This window comes from Rhinichthys klamathensis, unplaced genomic scaffold, assembly GCF_029890125.1.
Source record: "Rhinichthys klamathensis goyatoka isolate OS25496 unplaced genomic scaffold, OSU_Roscu_1.1 h1tg000653l_1, whole genome shotgun sequence".
NCBI lineage: Eukaryota > Metazoa > Chordata > Actinopteri > Cypriniformes > Leuciscidae > Rhinichthys > Rhinichthys klamathensis.
The window spans coordinates 133416-153709 of record NW_026607097.1 but is presented as its reverse complement, the minus strand read 5'-3'; the positions used below and the strand labels follow the sequence as shown (position 1 = coordinate 153709).

Here is a 20294-nt window from a genome sequence, read left to right as displayed (position 1 = left end):
AATGACAATCATTTAAATATGAACAACTTTGAGATATATAAACGTTTATGAATCTTTATTGAATCTATAAATACTCAATTGGGTGGTTCTGTTATTTAATCAATAAAATTAGTAACCATATTTATTTAATGGACCTGACAGATATTTTGATTTGAAATGATCACTCTCTATGTTCTGTGTGACTTTTTGTGCCGTATATTCAACTCTTATATTGTAAGAGAAGCCTTTCTATCTGTTTTTTTTTTTCTGGTGGTCTATCAATGCCACGTTAATGTCTATATTTCAACACATGAAGTCTAGGTAAATATTTATGTCGCTCTCCTATGGTGATTTGGCAGTGAAAGTGAAAGTATTTTTTGGGGCGGATCTCTGCTTTTGTTTTATGACTAGTGTAAAAGTTAATAGGTCTGCGCAACAAGCTTCATTTCAGATCTGCTGTCTGTCAGTGTCTTCTTGCTGTGTGGATTGTTTAGAAGATTTTGGTAAGAATGATGTTTATATAACTTTTGACAGCAATATTTTTCATATTGTAAAAGGAAATGTTCAGAATTGTTGTGCTATCCTCATTCACATTTAGTGTGATCAAGCGAAATAGAAAATAGGCTATCTAGTATGAATTTATTTAAAGTTTCCTTCAATGCTTATAATGTCAAATCCATTTTTTTAGCAATCAAATGTTACATCGAAAATACCTGTTGAATCAATAAGACTTTATATTATAAGAGTAATTTGTGCATTCGTTTTCAGTCCACTCCTGATTGAATATTTCAAACTTTTCTTTACAACAGTGAATTTCACGTTGGTGAAGGAAACAACAGTTCCTCTATTCTTAGTCCAAGTTCCTGTCTCGTGCTCTGAAACATAAAGGTGAGTTTGAAAAGATAAAAAGGGGTATGTGTAACACTTTACTTTTCAGTTTTCAAACCGTACAGTTGTTCAAAAATGCTTAAACACATTTTTTTTAAACTAGGCTCCATTTCTCAAAACTCTACAAAAAAAAAAAGCTCTACACACAAACATCAAATGATTAGCCACATACAGGCCAAACTACACACAGATGTGAACAATTTAAAATGTTTTGCTTGTTCAGTGTGTGGAGTGTACATGGAGTTTGTCACACCTAGGCCTACATACCGGTGTATGTGCACAAATACACTGTACACGGGTCTAACAGTTCAGTTTTCAAACCGATTTTTGTGTTTATTCAGCTCAAATCAGTTCAGAGTTGATTCAGTTCATTTCAATAACTGTTCATTTCAACTCTAAACTGATTTGAGCTGAATAAACACAAAAATCGGTTTGAAAACTGAACTGTTAGACCTGCTTTACAGCATACTTAAATTTTTTTTACTATTGTGAAGCTGCTTTGGAACAATCTGTATTGTGTTACAGTGCTACAGAAATAAAGGTGACTTGACCTGACTTACAAAATAAAAAGAAATGCAAGGAAAAAGAACAAAGAAATTTGTTTCTCAAAACATTAAGTTTGATTACTAAGTGATCAATTTATGTTTGATAAGTGTTTTCACAAGATCACTGGGTGTAGGTCATCAGTAAATGAGTGTGACATTTAAATGGCAGTGTTTCCCAAATTAAACAAAAGAGAGCGGGTGACGGTGGCTGCTTATGGAAGTTCTGTTTAGGGGCAGGCGTCGCTGTGGCTCGACACGAGGAGCAGTTGGCGACAGCTAGACTGTGAACGGGCAGGAAATGGCAGAAGGAAGTGAGGAGACAGGAAGTGAGACGGGAGTTGAAGAAGAAGGCGGGAGAGGTAGAAAAAAAGGAGAAAGTGACATCTCATAGAGATGAAACAGATAGTGAACAAAGTATGACAATAGTAATTAAGCAACAAGATGAGGAATATAAAGTGATCATGAAATTATCTCAGGAGGGGTCATCATTTGGTGAGTGGAATCCGATTCAAATAACAAAATCAATAAACAAGTTGATAGGTGAGATCAAAAATGCAAAAGTATTAAGAAATGGAGCGTTGTTGATTTTCTGTAGGAATAAAATACAACAAGAGAAAGCCCTAGAACTGAATAGAATAGATGGCAAGAAGATAAAGTGCGTCTCGACTGGAAACAAGGCGTTGGTCCGAGGAGTTATCACAGGAATACCGATAAATGTTACAGAAGAACAAATCAAAGACAATGTAACAGGGGCAAAAGTGTTGGAGGTAAAACGCCTTAAAACAACTAGAAATGGGAAGAAGAGTGATAGCCTGTCTGTTATGATTAAGGTTGATGAAGAAAGACTTCCAAGCAGGATATACATGGGGTTGAGCTATGAGGTCAGGCCATACATCCCTCCCCCACTAAGATGTTTTAAGTGTCAGAGATATGGCCATGTAGCAGCAGTGTGTAAGGGTAAACAAAGATGTGGTAGATGCTCAGGTGAGCATGAGTATGGGGAATGTGGGGAAAGAGTAAAGCTGAAATGTTGTGAGGTTGGGTGCACAGTGCAGCCTATCGTGGGTGTGAAGTTAGCAAGAGAGCAATGGAGGTGCAGCGACTGAGATCGCTGCAAGGAATAACATATGCAGAAGCTGTAAAAAAAAAAGTGTTTAAGGAAAAGGAAGCCTATAAACCAGAAACCAAAGAAAATAAAAGTAGGTCTTGTGAGAAGTGTGAAAAAACTGAGACAAAAAAGGATTTGTTAGTTGTGGGTAAAAATGAGTTTGTGATGTTTATGGTTTAGGTAATTAACTGTTCGGCACAGACAGACAGAAAGACAGAAAAGATCAAAATAATAGTTAAATCAGCAGAAAAATATCTAGGAATAAAAGGGCTTGATTGTGAAGTAGTGGAAGAAATGATAGTGGCAGGAAGCGCAAACTCACAGGTATGGGCTGGTGGCTCTTTAGCTATATTGCCAACATGACATCATGACTTTGCGTAAACATACACGCCACTTTTAAGTCAAGTGGCGTGTTATCTATACGCATTTTGAGCTATCCGCGTGTATGTCTACGCCGTTAAATGTCCGAGTGATTAGGCGTGTATGTGTACGCCGTTAAATGTCCGAGCGAAACGAAGCAAATTCTATATCTACATCTGGCGAGCGATATTTTTTTACCTAGGATGGTACGGGAAGACTCATAAATGGTATTAACCCCAGTGACGGGTAGGTTTAGGGACGGGGTTGGGGTAGGTCATATATTTATATATACAGTAATGTAACGTTAAGTCAACGGCATTGATAAACACGCTGAAAAGCGATTATGCGTGTTGATAGCACGCCAAAAATGGAAATACGAATTGGCGTGTCATACTCCCAAAGCCTTATAGCAAATGGACAGGAATTCAAGAATTTTGTTTCAGATTTAGCAGATGGACCTCATGTAATATGTGTGCAAGAAACATGGTTAAAACCACAGTTGGATTTTGTATTGTATGGATATACTTCAATTAGGAGAGATAGGGAAATAGGAAAAGGTGGAGTAGCAATTTTTGTTAAAAGTGGGCTAAGATATAAACTTATTAGTAAAGGGAAAGAATATGAATCTGTTGGAATTGAAGTATGGTCAAGGGAAAATAGTATAAAAATAGTCAATTTTTACAACTCTTGCAATAAATTAGGTACTGATATGTTGGAATTAGTTTGTGGATCAAAGCAGGGTAAAGTAGTGGTATGTGGGGATTTTAATGCACAGCACATTATGGGGAAGTAAAAATACAGATATAAATGGATTAGTAATAGAGAAATGTATAGATAAGGAGCTGGTGTGTATTAATGATGGAAGGGGCACACGGTATAATAGTTCAAGTAATACAGAAAGTGTTATTGTCTAACACTAGTGTCAATTGGAATTGCAGGAGTTAGTGCATGGGAAGTAATAAGTAGATCGACAGTGGGTAGTGATCACTATCCAATAATAACTAAGATTGGCATAGAGATGTGTCACAGGTCGGGATGGCCCCCCCTGGCGCAGACCACCCCTGTGAGCGTACCACCCCGAGGAGTTACCCAGAGACACCAGGAAACCAGACAAGGTATCAAGTATAAAAAGTATTTTATTGAATTAAAATTGCCTAAACTAAAACTTGGTGTCTCCTCTTCCTGGCCGCCAGGGGTGTGCGACGGAGCAGGCACTAACAGTGGATACACGCAGCGGGGCCTCTTCGGGCGGCCAAAGGTAAAAATCACGGAACAGACTCTTGCAAGGGATTCACACCGTCGTTCTCCTCACAGCAGAGGCCAGTAAATGAGCAGATGCTTCTCAGGAGTTCACACGACAGTTCCTCTTCACACCACCAGGGGTAAGTAAGGGAGCAGATGCTTATCTGGAATTCACACGGCCGTTCCTCTTCGGGCAGCCAGGGGTAAGCAATGGAGCAGATGCTTATCTGGAAATCGCACGACAGTTCCTCTTCGGGCAGCCAAGGGTAAGTAAGGGAGCAGATGCTGATCTGAAATCTCACGACAGTTCCTCTTTGGGCAGCCAGGGGTAAGCAATGGAGCAGATGCTTATCTGGAAATCGCACGACAGTTCCTCTTCGGGCAGCCAAGGGTAAGTAAGGGAGCAGATGCGTCCAGGAGTTCACATGACAGTTCCTCTTCACACCACCAGGGGTAGGTAATGGAGCAGATGCTTATCTGGAACTCTTACGACAGTTCCTCTTCGGGCAGCCAGGGGTAAGTAAGGGAGCGGATGCTTATCTGGAAATCACACGACAGTTCCTCTTCGGGCAGCTAAGGGTAAGTAAGGGAGCAGATGCTTCCAGGAGTTCACACGACAGTTCCTCTTCACACCACCAGGGGTAAGTAATGGAGCAGATGCTTATCTGGAATTCTCACGACAGTTCCTCTTCAAGTCAACAGCATGCACATACTCATGACAGGGCTTTCTTCAGTGTGAGAAGCTCAATGGGCCGATACTGGTTCTTATTTGGAACAGGAGAATCAAACAGCAACACATGAAGGTTTCACAAATCCTCTTCAAATCATCAGTATTCAAATACTCAAAGCAGGGGCTTGCTTCAGTGTGAGAAAGCTCAATGGGCAGATGCTGGTTCTTGTTTGGAACAGGAGAATCAAACAGCCATACATGAACCTTTCACGAATCCTCTTCACCCTGGACAGACTGGAGCTACAACCCTGTACAGTGCACACTCATCACACAGCAAATGGTTACTTCTGACTCAGCACTCCAGGACAGTGAGTGTGACGGCTGGGAACACGGACAGACACAAGGTGACAATCCTCACACCGGTGCATACATCAATCACTTCAAATAGTAACAGGTGTTCACTTCACACTAAGCACTGCAACTCACACCAACTCACAGTGAATAAGGTCTCCGCTCGTTATCCCAGCTGACTCCCTCCTCCTGAGTTGATGAAACAGCACATCCAGACTGTACAGGAAATGTACTACGCACACACCACTGACATTAAAAGCTGCAACAGCATCAGACATCCGATTTCAATAGGCATCATCAGAATTCAATAGGCTTCAGGGCAAACTCGCCAGACGTTTGTATACAACACAAGCATTGAGTCAGATAATAAGGATTCCCCATGGCACTTAGCAGCTAACTGTCTCACTTCTCTGTTAGCTGCTACTGTTGTCTCTCCTTCCCCGTCCAGGTTGAATCGCCGTTTTAGACTCCTTCTCTGCCGCGGATCGGCCCTTCCAGCTCTGCGTGCTTTCTTCACTCAAACATCCGCTTTTATGATCCCCCTCGTGAGCGCCGTGATTCAATCTCCGCCCATCTCGCAGCTGCCGCTCGTTTCTCCCGTTTGCGGGATCCAGCCATAGACAGTATAAGAAGTGGACAGAGCCATCTCATTGGAACTCAGTTGAGACAGTTGAAGCCCATTTTTAGCGATTTTTGAGCACTTCCGTTCCTGACGCGCAGACTCAAACCGACTCAAACCGACTCAAACTAAGCTTGATGACGTAAGCAACCTGTCTGACAGACGTTAATCCTCTAGTAGCTGTGCGTGAAAATTGCCAACGTTAATCTTGCAGAGACGGGGAACTTGAGCAAAGAGTTCTTTGGCGTGAGTGAGCAGGAGTAAGTATTCCGTTGCTTTTATGGACTCATTATCTATGGGCTTCTCCCTTGACGGGACGTCCCCCCGATTGCCTGCGAGCTTCTCCTCCTGTCTGTACGGTAATTTCTGTACAGCGCGACAGAGAGTCGAGTGGTTATGACGCAACCGTTAGCCTATTTTTACTAAATCTGTTTCTACGGGGCCATAATGTAACATAGAAGGTAATGGAGCCCTTTATACATTGTCGTGTTTCTTTAGAAATAAATAATGGACAAATGGAGTCTTTAAACGCCTCAGATGTAAAGTTATTCGCTGTCAAAGTGATGCCAAAATGAATGGGAGTCAATGGAAATGCTAACGCAAGTGAAGTTCTGCTACAACATGGCGGCACCCGGCTGGCTTCAATTTCCGGTCGATGGATTACCCCCTTGGATCCAGCCGAACTGTTTTTCCTGGGGCAACCGGCGGGGTGTTACATTAAATTATAGCTCCCCATGGAAACAACACCGAAATAATGGTTCCGCCCTTCGTCACCTGGTGACAGATGCACCAGGATGGGGAAGCAGAAATACCTAGATGGAAATTAGATAAAGCTGATTGGCAGACATTTCAAGAAATTAATGAGACTAAATGTGTAGAAATATTGAGTAGAGATATAACAGATGTGGAGGAAATGAATAGTGCAGTAGTTGCAGCCATTATACAAGCAGCAGAAGAAACAATTCCTAAAAGCAAAGGAAATAAACGGGGAAAAAGTGTGCCGTGGTGGGATGAGAGCTGTAGAATAGCAGTTAAAAGAAGAAATAAAGCATTTAGACAGGTTAAAGCTTATTATCATACACTAGAAACATTAGTTAAGTACAAAAGGGCACAAGCAATAGTTAGGAAAATGATTAGATCAGCCAAACGCATGTATTGGAGACAATATTGCAATAAAATTGGAAATGAAACTCAGTTGGCAGATATATGGGGAACAATTAGAAGAATGATGGAAATGCCAGTGTTATGTAGTAATAATAAGAATGCAGTTAGTAATGCAGAAAAAGCAGAGCTTTTGGTAGAAACCTTTGTAAAAATCCACAGCTCTGGAAATGTATCTGCAGTGGATAAGCAGTATAGGAACCAGATACTGTTGGAAAACCCTGGAATTAAAGAGAGTAGAACTGTATCAGGAGGAGATATGGACCTGCCTTTTACTATGTTTCAATTAAAAAGGGCTATCTTAAGTGCATGACAGACAACACCAGGGAAAGATCCTGTATGTTATAGCATGCTAGGGCATATGAAAGATGTGTCACTGGAGATGGTGTTAAGGCTGATCAATATGGTATGGAAGGTAGAATCCCGCTTGAATGGAAACAGGCAGTTATAGTCCCAATACTCAAGCCTGGTAAAAATGCGGTAGACCCGTCAAGTTATAGACCGATAGCATTAACATCCCAATTAGGGAAAAGTATGGAAAGGATGGTAACAGATCGGTTAAGTTATTATATGGAAGATAAGGGTCTGTTTTCAGCATATCAATCTGGATTTCGTAAGGTAAGGGGGACAATGGATTCTGTGTTGTGCTTAGAAGCAGAAGTTAGGAAAGCACAAACTAATAAGGAAAGTGTAATTGCTGTGTTCTTCGACGATGAAAAAGCATATGATATGCTGTGGAAGGATGGATTACTTATAAAACTTGACAAATTAGGAATAAAAGGTCAATTATTCGGGTGGGTATTAGACTTTCTGGATAGAAGGACAATAGAAGTTAAGGTTGGTACAGAGTAGTCAACCAGGCATGTTGTGGAAAATGGTACCCCACAGGGTAGTGTCTGTAGCCCCATATTGTTTAATGGGGTCGAAATGTAGAATATCTAAGGAAGAAAATGCAAAATGTAATATTGAAAGTTGAACAATGGACCTATAAAATGGGGTTTTAAACTCTCAATCCTAAAAACTCAAGTTATATGTTGGTCATAAAGAGTCATAAAGTAGTGCCACTGAAATTGTATGGACAAGATTTGGAACAGGTTAAGGTGGTGAGGTTTTTAGGAGTTCTCTTTGATGAGAGGCTGACTTGGTGTCAACATATTGATAAGGTTAGAAATAAATGTAAGAAGATCAATAATGTGTTGAGATGTCTATCAGGGCGTGACTGGGGAGCGAATAGAGCATCGCTAATAAACATCTATCAGGCTCTCATGAGAACGGCCACTGATTATGGTTGCTTAGCGTATATGTCAGCATCGGAAACTAACCTTAAAAAGCTTGATGTGGAGCAGGCACAGGCACTTCGGATTTGCACTAGAGCTTTTAAAACATCACCAGTAACTGCAATACAGGTGGAGGCAAGAGAGATGCCACTACGTATTAGGAGGGTTAAGATCATGTTGGCATATTGGACTAATTTACAAGGACATAGTATGGTGCACCCCACAAAAAATGTCTTACAAGAGTGTGCAGAGCATAGTAAAAGCAATTTTTACAGTTTTGGATGGTTGGGAAATGTTAAGGCTCAAAATGCAGGTCTCAATCAATTGCAAATAGGACCCACTGTGGCAATTTCAATAATACCACCTTGAAGGAAATTTATAAAACCATCTGTGAATATAAGTTTACAACAAATACTAAAAGAAAATTAAAAAATAATGCCTGAGTGGATAATAGTTCAAAATCATGTAGAGCAGTATCAAGAAGAATTATTCATATTTACAGATGGATCAAAACAGCCAGAAACAGCCAGAAACAGCCCGTACTGGTGCAGCTTTTTTTATTCCTCGGTATGAAGTAGCAGTTAAAAAGAGGACAACAGATTACCTGTCAGTCTACATGGTGGAGTTAGTAATTTTACTGGCGTTAGGGTGGGTGGAAGGAAATAGTCAGAACCAAGGAGTTGTTATTGCCTCAGACAGTTTATCAGCATTATTAAGCATTCAATCTGGGAGAGCATCATGTAGACAAGACATCATTCATCAAATACTCCACATGCTCCTCATACTTCATAATAAAAGAGTAGCTGTCTCTTTCCTTTGGGTTCCTGCTCATGTAGGGGTGGAAGGAAATGAAGTTGTAGATATGCTAGCAAAAAACTCTATAAAGCATGAAACAGTAGATGTGCACATACCAATAAGTAGAGCAGAGGTTAAAACCATTATAAAACAACAATCACTTAAAATATCGCAGGAACATTGGAACACAGCGGATACAGGACGTCCTCTATACAGTATTCAAAATCAAGTAGTCACAAGCATGAGGAAGGGCAGAAGCCCAAGGGAGGAGATGTTAGTTTCACGTCTTAGAATGGGTCACACTGGTTTAAATGCAACATTGTATAAAATAGGAAAACACCCCACTGGATTATGCACTTATTGTGATGTACAAGAGACAGTGAAACATATATTGTTAGACTGCAAAAAATATGAAGAAGATAGAATAGAATTAAAGGCACAAATGGATGAACAAAGTTTTACACTTGAGTGTTTATTGGGGAAAACATCTGGGAAAATACACAAGCTGTTAATTTTGTTTTTAAAAAACACTGGGCTAGGCGAAAGAATTTAATAGAAGTTCCTCTATCTCTTTTGGATGCCAGTTTAATGTTCACACTCCAGTCTAGTAGGTGGCGGTAATGCACCTTTGAGATGAGTTGCCAACCGCCATTAAATCCTGAAAGAAGAAGAAGAATTAAACAAAAGAGCTGTTAGTTTTGAGTCATGAGTCTAATGTAGAGAACTGCGTTTAGAGTTTTGCAAAAAGTTTGGTTTACAATATCAAGCTGAGTTTAAAGCCTGTGATGTGCTTGTATTTTTGCTGACTTGGTCTGAAGGAACAAGTGTAATTGTTTCGTGGGCCTCAAGTTCCACTTTTAGTTTCTAAACAACTTGTTTTTTTTTATTTAATATGTCTTGTGATGTCCACATGGTTTGCATAAGCACAGAAAAGTGTGCAGAGCAAATCATTTTACGAAACTTAAAATGAGTGTATGATTTGTATACTCATATTGAATTATTGGATCTAAAAGAATGGTTTCATGAATCATGTTTTGATAAATGCAACAAATGTAGCCTAACCTACAAATTACAGTTAAAAAAATGCATAGCCTACACACTAAAAGTGGAACTATTTTGACAGCCCTGGAATTCCCAGCCTGATCTCATGAAATGCGCCTCTATAGCATGCATTTATCGTGCAATTTATACGTGAAAAAAAAGTTTTTACGTGCCCAATATGCAGTTCCCTTTCAGTTCGGTCCGTAGCCTACTGATTAGGATCGCTTTGAGATCCCATCTACTTCGAGTGTAACAAAACGAGCCAATGCATATTGGCATGAGACAATTGCATCAGCTGCTCTGCCTCGCAGCGAGCATATTGAGCAGCTGGTTCGTCGCATACACAACAAAGAACGCGGGCACAACGAACCCAACCTTCTAACAACGTTTCCAAAAGGTTGCTATAACTACGTTGTGTGGTGAAAGTTGTTCAAGCGTTGTCACAATGTTGACATTCAGGGCCATTGCTTAAAGGGATAGTTCACCCAAAAAAAAAAAAAATTAGACCATGATTTACTCACCCTGAAGCCATCCTCGGTGTATATGACATTCTTCTTTCAGACGAACACATTCAGAGTTATATTGTAAAATGTCCTGGCTCTTCCAAGCTTTATAAATGGAGTGAATGGGTGTCTGTCTTTGGAAGTCCATCAAAGCGCATCTATTCATGATTAAAGTGCTCCATGCGGCTCCGGGGGTTAATAAAGGCCTTCTGAAGTGAAGCGATGCGTTCGTGTAAGAAAAATATCCATATTTAAAACTCGCCTAAAATAACTAGCTTCCGACAGATGGCCGTACGCATCGATTTACGCCAAAAGAGTAACCCTTGAACTTGACTCACAATGTAATGACGGCAATTGACACCTCTCGCGGTTTAACCCTCTGGGGACCAGAAACGCGCCCGCGCGTTTTGCCGTTTTTTTTTCACATAGCAGAAAAATAGACTTAAAATACTCTGTTGATTTTGATCGTACATATAAGTGTTATACATCAATCGATCTTGTTAATTGTCTATTATTTTTCTGTATACTCACAATAAAAACAAAGTTTTGTGCTTTTTGTCAAATAAAGAAAAATAAACATGATGCGAGTTTTGCCTTCTCTCTGTCAGTGCAGTCCATTCTGAAACACGTCCGAAAAATTAACTCTAACTCTGCAAATACTTGTCATACAGGCACGAGAGATTTTTCTTTATGAAGCTTGAATTCTCTTCTTTTCAATGATGTAATTTATATAAAAAACAAATATTCTCAGTTTATGTAATCTGTACGAAAAGAGAGTGCTGTCAGATTTTTTTTCCCCAGCTCATTACACTTCATTACGCGTTAATCTGACACGCCCACGGAGGACGCGCGCTATTCAAACGCAAATGTTGAGGCAAGCCATGACAATGCCCACATCAGCCGTTCCACCGCGGCGGTAAAATTTGGGGTGTATTTTCTGCCTTTTACCGCCAAGAGGCGCTACAATCATAGACTCTGAAAAGTGTTTGTTTATTCTCTCTAATGCGTAATCTGCTGCCGCACCGCACTGATTCAGAGCGATTGAAAGCTGGTAGCAGATGAATTCAACAAGTGAAACGTATAGTTAAAATAATTCATAATCACAATACTGAAATTAGGCTACTGAAATGAAATTGAATAAATAATGAAAAAGTAAAACATTGCAATAAAAACATTTACAGACGTACAGACGATAGCTCAGTGGTAGATGTTGGCCAACAGCGTTTATATTTTACCTTCTTGATGCTTAAATAGCTAACTGTTTATAACTGTTTACTTATTTAAAGTCAAGAGTTTTGTTTAATTATTATTACAACATAAATTTGCTACATTCCTGTAGAACCGCAGCCGCTGCACAAACGACAAAAACTGATGAAGGAAGATTGTCAGCCGATTGCATCAGAAAATGAAAATGAAGAAGCTCGTCTTTAGTCTGCTAAATTATTGTGTAATGTAAAAGAACACTAAAATTACTTAAGTTTGAAACCAAGTTCGAACATTTCAAGGTTTAAATAAAGTGTCGGGACAGTTTTTTTAATTTAAAACAGGGTTGCATCGGGTTTAGAGTTTATTTCTTTTGCGATGCAAAATAAGAAACACTAGGCTAATCTTATTCTTGCGACATTTTAAATTTGTATTGCCAAAGAAATGACAGCTATATTAAACAATTAAAACAGTAGGCCTACAAAACGAAAATTGTCCAAAGCAACATAATTAAATTAAAACATGCGTTTTTCTTTGCCTCTCTCGCGCTGAATCTCTTTTTAACAAGTTTATTTAGTCTCCCTCGCTCTCCATATGAAAGAGGAACATTAACACCTATGCCTATTGTCCTGCGCGCTCGATACAGCACTGAACTGTCCCTCCAACCCCCCACAGGCTATCGGAGTCTGAGGCTGACTTAACACAAAGAGAAGTCGCAATTCACACTTAAATCGCTATTCTAGACAGTGTTGATAATGAAGGAATTAAATGATTTAGTTACATGTAGCCTAGTGATATTTCTATCATAAAAGTTTATTACTAAATATTTCATTATTTCAGTAATTGATGAAATAAAACTGGTTTGGGCCAGCTTTTTCCAAGCAAAACTAAATATAATCTGAAAAAAACGCATGTTAATTTGTTTTCATGAACAAAATGTTCAACTCAATATTAAAGTCTACATGGATCTTTGGATCCTTTCAACCAGGCATGCAATTTGTGAATTAAGTTTTTTATTTTTTATTTTTTTATTCAAATAAATATCGAACCACGGTGCTTTGTGGTAATGCTGCTAAATTAAATAACATGTATTGAATAATTATGAACTTAAATGAAACAATATCGCAACATTTCGACAAATACATTATTTGATCTGTTTTTACATTTTAATTCAGGGCGATTTAGCCTGCTACATTTAATTAGAGCGAGATTTTCACCCTTGTCATTTTCTCATTGGGAAGCGCTTACAGGCTACATGTTTGAGTACATCCTCTGTACCTCTCGTTTTCATATGGATTACATAATCAGATAACATTTATTAGCCAGAATATTTAGACATTTAAAGGCTTTAGACAGAGCCGATTTCTTATAGTGACTGAGCTGAAGTGGCTTCGGTTCATTTTTGTGACGCGCAGTTCCCGGAGACAGAGACGACAGATAAACTGTTTTTGTCGTTAGCAAAAGTTCGAATAAAACCCGACTTTAGAAAAATGCATAGGGCCACTCGGCGTGGTCTGCCAAAACACTTAATTATAAACTTCAATATTTCATTCAAAATAATCTCAACACGCTTTGTAAAATTTTGAAAAGCCGTGCATGCATTAAGGCCACTTGAACTAATGAACAACTGAAACGCTGGTTTTGATTTTATTGTTTGTCGTTGTTTAAACGTGCTTGTTGCATATCTCTATTTTATATTTGATATGGTCTATTGGTGAAGTAGCCTATAGCATTGATTACTGTGGAGGGAGGGGTGTGGGGATTCAAATAATTCAGCAGAAGCAGGGATGTTTAGACCAGAAGGAAATCCCCGTCCCCTCTGGCAAATCACACTTTACTTAAAACCATGTTTTTAAAAACTCTAGGTTGTAGGGAATCAAAATAATAATAATAATAATAGGCCTAATAAAAAAAAAATATATATATATAGGCTATATATGTAAAATTACTTTTTTTACAGAACTGCTTTTGAAATTACGATTGGTAGCCTCGTACGATTGGTACAGATGCAGTGTCGTTGTGTTCGATACTATTGTTCCTAGTGTAAAATGGAAATGCATGGTAATTTTATTTTATAAATATAACCAAAAAACTGTATGGCGTAACAGAGTTTTAGAGCTAGACAAATCTCTCTGCATTAATAAATATAAAATTTGCAGTAGACCATGTTTGATCGGGATTTGAACCCGTGTCATCTTGATGATGAACCGTAAGTTCTACCGCTCGGCTATTAATTTCCTCACTGAGAAATGCCCAAACGTTTGTTTCTCACATGAGCGAGAAAACGTTTTGTCGTTAGCCTGTGTGAGTGTAGGCCTACTTTAGCCTACCTACATGAATAAAAGTAGACCTTTTACAGTTTTAAAAGATGATATCTTATCTGTATGACCAACAATTACGCAGTAAGTTCTTTTAGCTGTTATGAGAAAAATAAATCCAAATGAACGCGCCGCCGCGTTTGTCAAACTCTAATTCAACATGCCAGAATAAAGCCAGATTTTAGAATAATGCATAGCCACTCGGCGTGGTGTGCCAAAATACCCTAATTATAAACTTCAATATTTCATTCAAAACCATCTCAAAACGCTTTGTGACATTTTAAAAAGCCGTGAATGTATTAAGGCCACTGGAACCAGGATCGTAACTGAAACGCGCTGCATGTCTCAATACAGGAGCGCTGGTTCAGATTGTATTGTTTGTTGTTTAAACGTGCATGTTGCATATTTAAAAATATTTGTTTAAAAATAAATGTTTGTTGTAGGCTTATTTGTAAATTACCATAACTTGTAGAATTTCATCCTTACTGTTGTTAATTGACATTAGCCCCACTTACGTTTTGATAAATGTCCCTTTGCGCCACCTGGCGGTCATTTCGCGAGCGACTTTGAAATGCGACTGGTTTATTTTTATTGTATTGGTCTACTTTAAAAAATAATACTTTATAAGACATTTATGGGAAAAGACTATTTTCTTTTCAAGATGTTTCCAACTGTAACTTTGAACCAATTCTGTAGAATGGCCCATATAGCATTTGACCAGGATTTGTTTCCAGGTATGACTAAAAATGTGCTTCTGGCTTTCATTTATATTTTGATTGTTTGTATATATATATATATATGTGTGTGTTTGTGTGTGTGTGTGTGTGTGTATATATATATATATATATATATATATATATACACATGTAGGTTATATATATATACAAGAAAGAATGCAATGACAAAATATATATATATATATATATATATACATGTAGGCTATATATATATATACAAGAAAGAATGCAATGACAATATATATATATATATATATATATATATATATATATATATATATTGTCCTTACATTCTTTCTTGTGTGACACCCCTGAATGAAAGGCTCATTATTATGCAGGGTCACTGTCTGAGAACCACTTAATTATTCATGATAGGGGTTGGGCCGTTCCGCCCATCCGCATATTGCCTTGGCAAACAAAAAAATGTTTTTCACAATTTAAAACAATCTATTGTTTTATGTGAATGATTAGGAAGGATGATTTTCAGATCATTTTGAAGCAAAAACTCTAGGCAACAACGTACATTAGTCAAAAGTCTTGTGGACTCATATTTAGTATGTTTTTTGTGTCCTTATTTCAAAAACTTTATTTTTTAGTTTTTTCAATAACCACGCATAAACAATATTCTCTCAAAAATACAAACATGTACATACATGTTGCTCACACATTATGGTAGACCTGTTTGTGCTAAATAGAGTTTAATTTCACCTGTGCCATTAATATGTTTATAAGCAACTGAAAAAAGCACAAATGTCAGAGCATGTCAAAACATCCAAAGGGCCCCAAAAACACTCTGGTCCCCAGAGGGTTAAACAAACAAGGCTGGGCAATTACGTCATTACATTGTGCGTCAAGTTCAAGGGTTAAAAAATATTTTTCTTACACGAACGCATCGCTTCACTTCAGAAGCCCTTCTGTTGCTGAATGTCACGCAACAATGTTGCTACAGCCCTGTCTACAACAATTCTACATTGTTGCAATGTTGCGAGCTCGTAGACAGCGACGTTGCCATAGTAAAATTGCAATGTGCCATGGACGTTGCCACAACGTAAATGTGTTTGCTGCGTATTTGCTTTTTGCTTCGAAGCCGACGGTTGTACTGTTCCTGCTCTGCAATCTTATCTGAGAGTGTTTTTATTAAAAAAAAAGAAAACGAGTCTGCTTCTTCGGGAGAACGGCTCTTCAAAGCTTACAGCGAAAGACAGCGCTGGCCGCACAGAGAGCAAAACAGCTGTTTTTACAGCTCGAATGTTGCGCCTTCAATGAGAATGTGAGTGCTCACATCAGGCTTGCACTATCGTCCTGTTTGTGTAGCCGCAACCATAACCATGTATGCTCGGCAGAGAGAGCAGTTTCCTGAAAGAGCATACATAGTTTGACACTGCATCTTTTTCAAGATGTCATTCAAGACGTGTGTTTCTGGATGCGGTCGTTTCCTATCCTCATTTGACGGCCGTGATCACTGTTTCACATGCCTGGGCTTAAGGCGTGCCGAGACTGCATTCGTGGGTTGTTCATGTTCCATTAATTCATGTATCTAATCTTCAGAACAAGTCATTATATGCTTTACATTTTTTTCATTTGTAAAATAAACTTTTTGCAAAACTCTAAACACAGTTCTCTACATTAGACTCATGACTAACAGCTCTTTTGTTTCATTTGGGAAACATTGGCATTTAAAATTTTTCTGAATTGCTAAAACACATTTCTTGAAACTATCACTCACTTTCTCAAAACCTTAAACACAAAACCAAATCTGCAACCCACATTCAGTGAACCTCTGACTCTTCTGGCAAAATCAAACAATTGCCTCAAAACCATTTTATCTGTGCTCAAAATTAAACAATGCTTTCAGATCATACACACAAGTCCATATTAACACTACAGATCATTCATTAGACACAACATCAAAAAATGGAGAACACAGAATTTCTGTATTGTACTGAAAATTGGACAGTATTGAATGTCTGTATATTCAGCACTTGCATACTGTGAAAATACAGTGACCCAACTGCAAAATACAAAAAGGTTACAGCAAAAACTCTAAATGAAAAGCATGTTACAGTACATTCAGGAGAGTGGTGCAACTGCAAAATCAAAGTCAATGAGATAGATTGATTCTGCTTCTGCATCATGTCTTCATGTTGGGTACGGCCGGAGGACTTTGTCCTCATCACAGGCACATTCATCTCTGTAGGCAAAGGGAAAAACCCTAAAGCCAGATCCACCTTTGACAACATTCTCCACACCTTGCTCTTTCTTGACTTCCTCTTCCTCGTTGTTCACCAACTCTTTTACACTACTCTTCCCTCTTATATTGTTTCCATCCATTATTGGTATCAACATTCAGTGCAACATTTTGAGTCAATTTTGGGACTCTGAACTGACTTGTATTATTGGTTTGGTCACATCATTAGAAATAAGTGTGAACAATTTTGAGTCGATGACGTTGTATGTGTTAAACCTTTGCCTGTCTGTGTTTAGCGTTTTGAAACATAAGTGCATCACAGTGAGAAATTTTAAAGTCTTAGTGAGTGAAAATGTGTTTAGAGTTTTAAAAAAAGACTGCATGAGATTTGTAAACCGTGTTTTATACCTGAACTTGTTTAATATTTTACAGAAAGAGTGATTTATTCGACAAATTGGTTTAGGCTATTGAGAATTTGGTTCAGAGAATGTGGTTTAGTGTTTTAACAATCAGAAAAACTGCAATGGTTTGTGTGTAGTTACTACGCAAAAAACAATTTAAGAGTTCAAATAGTTTTGAATGAAGTGTTTGCTTTTGTAAGAGATGTGTGACGTTTTCCATCTTGTGTGCGTGTTTGAGGTTGTGTGTGTAGAGTTTTGAGAAATGGAGCCAGTTCAGAAATTAAATCAGAAATTTAAAAACTGTAAAAGACTATTTAGTTGATGGCCCATTTTACCTCCAATCAAAATGGGGATTTTCCCTCAGTTTCACAGACCATGCTTAACCCTAGTCCCAGACTAAAATGCATGTTTTATCTGAAATCAACCTGCACTGACATATCTTGAAATAAGTCAATGCCATTCTTTTGTCTCAAGATGCACACCAGTAATGTTTTTAAGGCACTTTTATAAAAGCTACTTAAATGTTCTAATTAAACTAAGGCCTAATCCTGGCTTTTTCTAAGCCCTGTCTGGAAAACTGGGCCTTTAAGTTTCAGCTAAAATGGGCCAACACATAGAAAGGTACTTGTGACATTTAAAACTGTTGTTTTAAAGGGGTGATGAACTGAGAAATCACATTTTCCTTGAGCTTTTGACATCTAAGAGGTCATCAAATTATAAGAATATCCTGTAAGTTTCAGAACTAAAAAACGTCCTTGTTAGTCCAATAAAAGCTTTTATTGACACCAGGCTCAGCAAACGACTCGTTTTTCAAAGTGGGGAACTATGACGACAAAGAGGATAAAACACCACCCCCGCAGAAGAAGATCAACGCCTACTTCAACACGGCCGGCCCCGCCCACCGATTTGCGCATTACACGAAACTCATTATAATATGCAAAACTGTGATCCACTCACAGCAGTGGGCGTTTACTTACAAGTCTTCAATGCGAGATGCCCATAAAAACCGAGCGTTTTTGAGCTAGGCTCAAAACTAGGGTAGAAAATAGTCTATTAGTAATAGGCTATTACTTGTTCATTTTGATGTTTTTTAATGTAAAACCTGTTTACCTCAGACAACAATATAAAACAATTTAAAAAGCCAGTTCATGACCCCTTTAAGCAAAATCTTTTCGGCAGTTTCTTTTTATAACACTGTTCAATTTGACGGTACTTTTTTAGATGGATATGTTTGAAGATTATTGTATAATAACTCAGGAGGACCTGGAGGATATTAAAGATTCCATATCTACTCAGGATCTTCCATCAGCGATAAACACAATCAAAGAATACCTCAAACAGCAAGATCTTGTAGAACTTAACATTGGTGTGACGGGAGAGTCAGGTTCTGGAAAGTCCACGTTTGTCAATGCATTCAGGGGTTTAGGAGATGAAGATGAAGGCTCTGCTGAAACTGGCCCAGTAGAAACCACTATGGAGTCTAAAGATTACCTTCATCCTAAATACAAAAATGTGAAGGTGTGGGATCTTCCTGGAATTGGAACACCAAACTTCAAAGCCGACGAGTATCTTGAACTGGTTCAGTTTGAACGCTATGATTTTTTCATCATCATTGCTTCGGATCGGTTCAGAGAATGCCACACTCAGCTGGCCAAAGAGATCATGAGAATGGGGAAAAAGTTTTATTTTGTTCGTTCCAAAATGGACTTTTGCATTATTGCTGAGAAAAAGAAGAAGAACTTTGACCAGAAAAAGACACTGGATACCATCCGAGAGGATTGTGAAAATGGTAAGTTATTGACAATGATTTGAACAACAAAAAGTTTAAGATGTGTTTAAAATTGTTACATTGAACAAATGTAGTTTACTAATGTAAAAACAACAATAATATTAAGGATTATATTGAAAATGGTAAATAGCCTATCTTTTAGATTTAACAAATCTCTTTCTTATTTTATGATGCCCTTTCTTGTTTCTGTCAATAGGTCTGAGAAAGATCGGTATAGAGGATCCTGTCGTGTTCCTGATCTCTGGTTGGGAGCTCGGCAACTATGATTTAAATAAACTTCAGGAGACAATGGAGAAAGAGCTCCCGCAGCATAAGAGACGTGTGCTGATGTTGGCTTTGCCAAATATTACACTGGAAATTAATGAGAAAAAGAAGAAAATTTTAGAGGCAAATATTGGAAAAGTAGCCTTGCTGTCTGCTATTGTGGCTACAGTTCCTGTTCCCGGTCTTTCAGTTGCTGTGGATTTTGCCATTGTCAAAAAAGAGATTGAAACGTACTACAATACATTTGGTCTGGATGATCCAACCCTACAGAAGCTCTGTGAGAAATCTGGGAAGACCATTGAAGAACTGAAGAGTCTGATGAAGTCACCTCTGCGTTTTGGGATAAACCCAGCTTCAATATTATCTTTATTGGGTGCTGCATCGCTGGTTGTGGCTGAAAATGCAGTTGAGTATGTTGCGAGCCTCATACCCATTCTTGGAACTGTGGTGGCAGGAGGAATGTCTTACATGACAGTCTCAGGGATGCTGAAGAGAGCTCTGGATGACATAGCAGAAGATGCCAGAAATGTGCTAATTGCTTCAGTGGGAACTGCTGTGTAAAACGTGACAGAACGTGCCAGGATAGAAATATACATGTAGCTGCTGCTTTTATTCAAACTTGCATTTGAGAGGGGGGAGGGGAGAGGGAGAGAGGAGAGAGGAGAGAGTAGAGAGGAGAGGGGGAGGGGGGGGGGGGGGGGGGGGGTACAGCTTGTTTGGCAAAATAAGTAACTAAAAAAGTAAGTAAAAAGTTTTATAAGATTAATTTTTTTGTTGTTTTAATTTTGATGCAGAAAATTTATGTTAGCTCAGTAAACGCAATCTTGCATTTCTTTTCATTTTGTTCATTTGTAA

At 38.4% G+C, this 20294-nt stretch overlaps 1 protein-coding gene across 1 annotated transcript; it reads left to right on the top strand.

The window, feature by feature from the left end:
• Window positions 1-413: 413 nt before the first annotated feature.
• LOC130076460 (interferon-inducible GTPase 5-like) lies at window positions 414-20054 on the top strand. Its single transcript, XM_056241538.1, has 4 exons — window positions 414-482; window positions 789-867; window positions 18608-19175; window positions 19372-20054. Exons 3-4 carry the CDS (start codon window positions 18608-18610, stop codon window positions 19998-20000), a joined length of 1197 nt encoding a protein of 398 aa, XP_056097513.1. The 5' UTR covers window positions 414-482; window positions 789-867; the 3' UTR covers window positions 20001-20054.
• The last annotated feature ends 240 nt before the right edge of the window (window positions 20055-20294 follow it).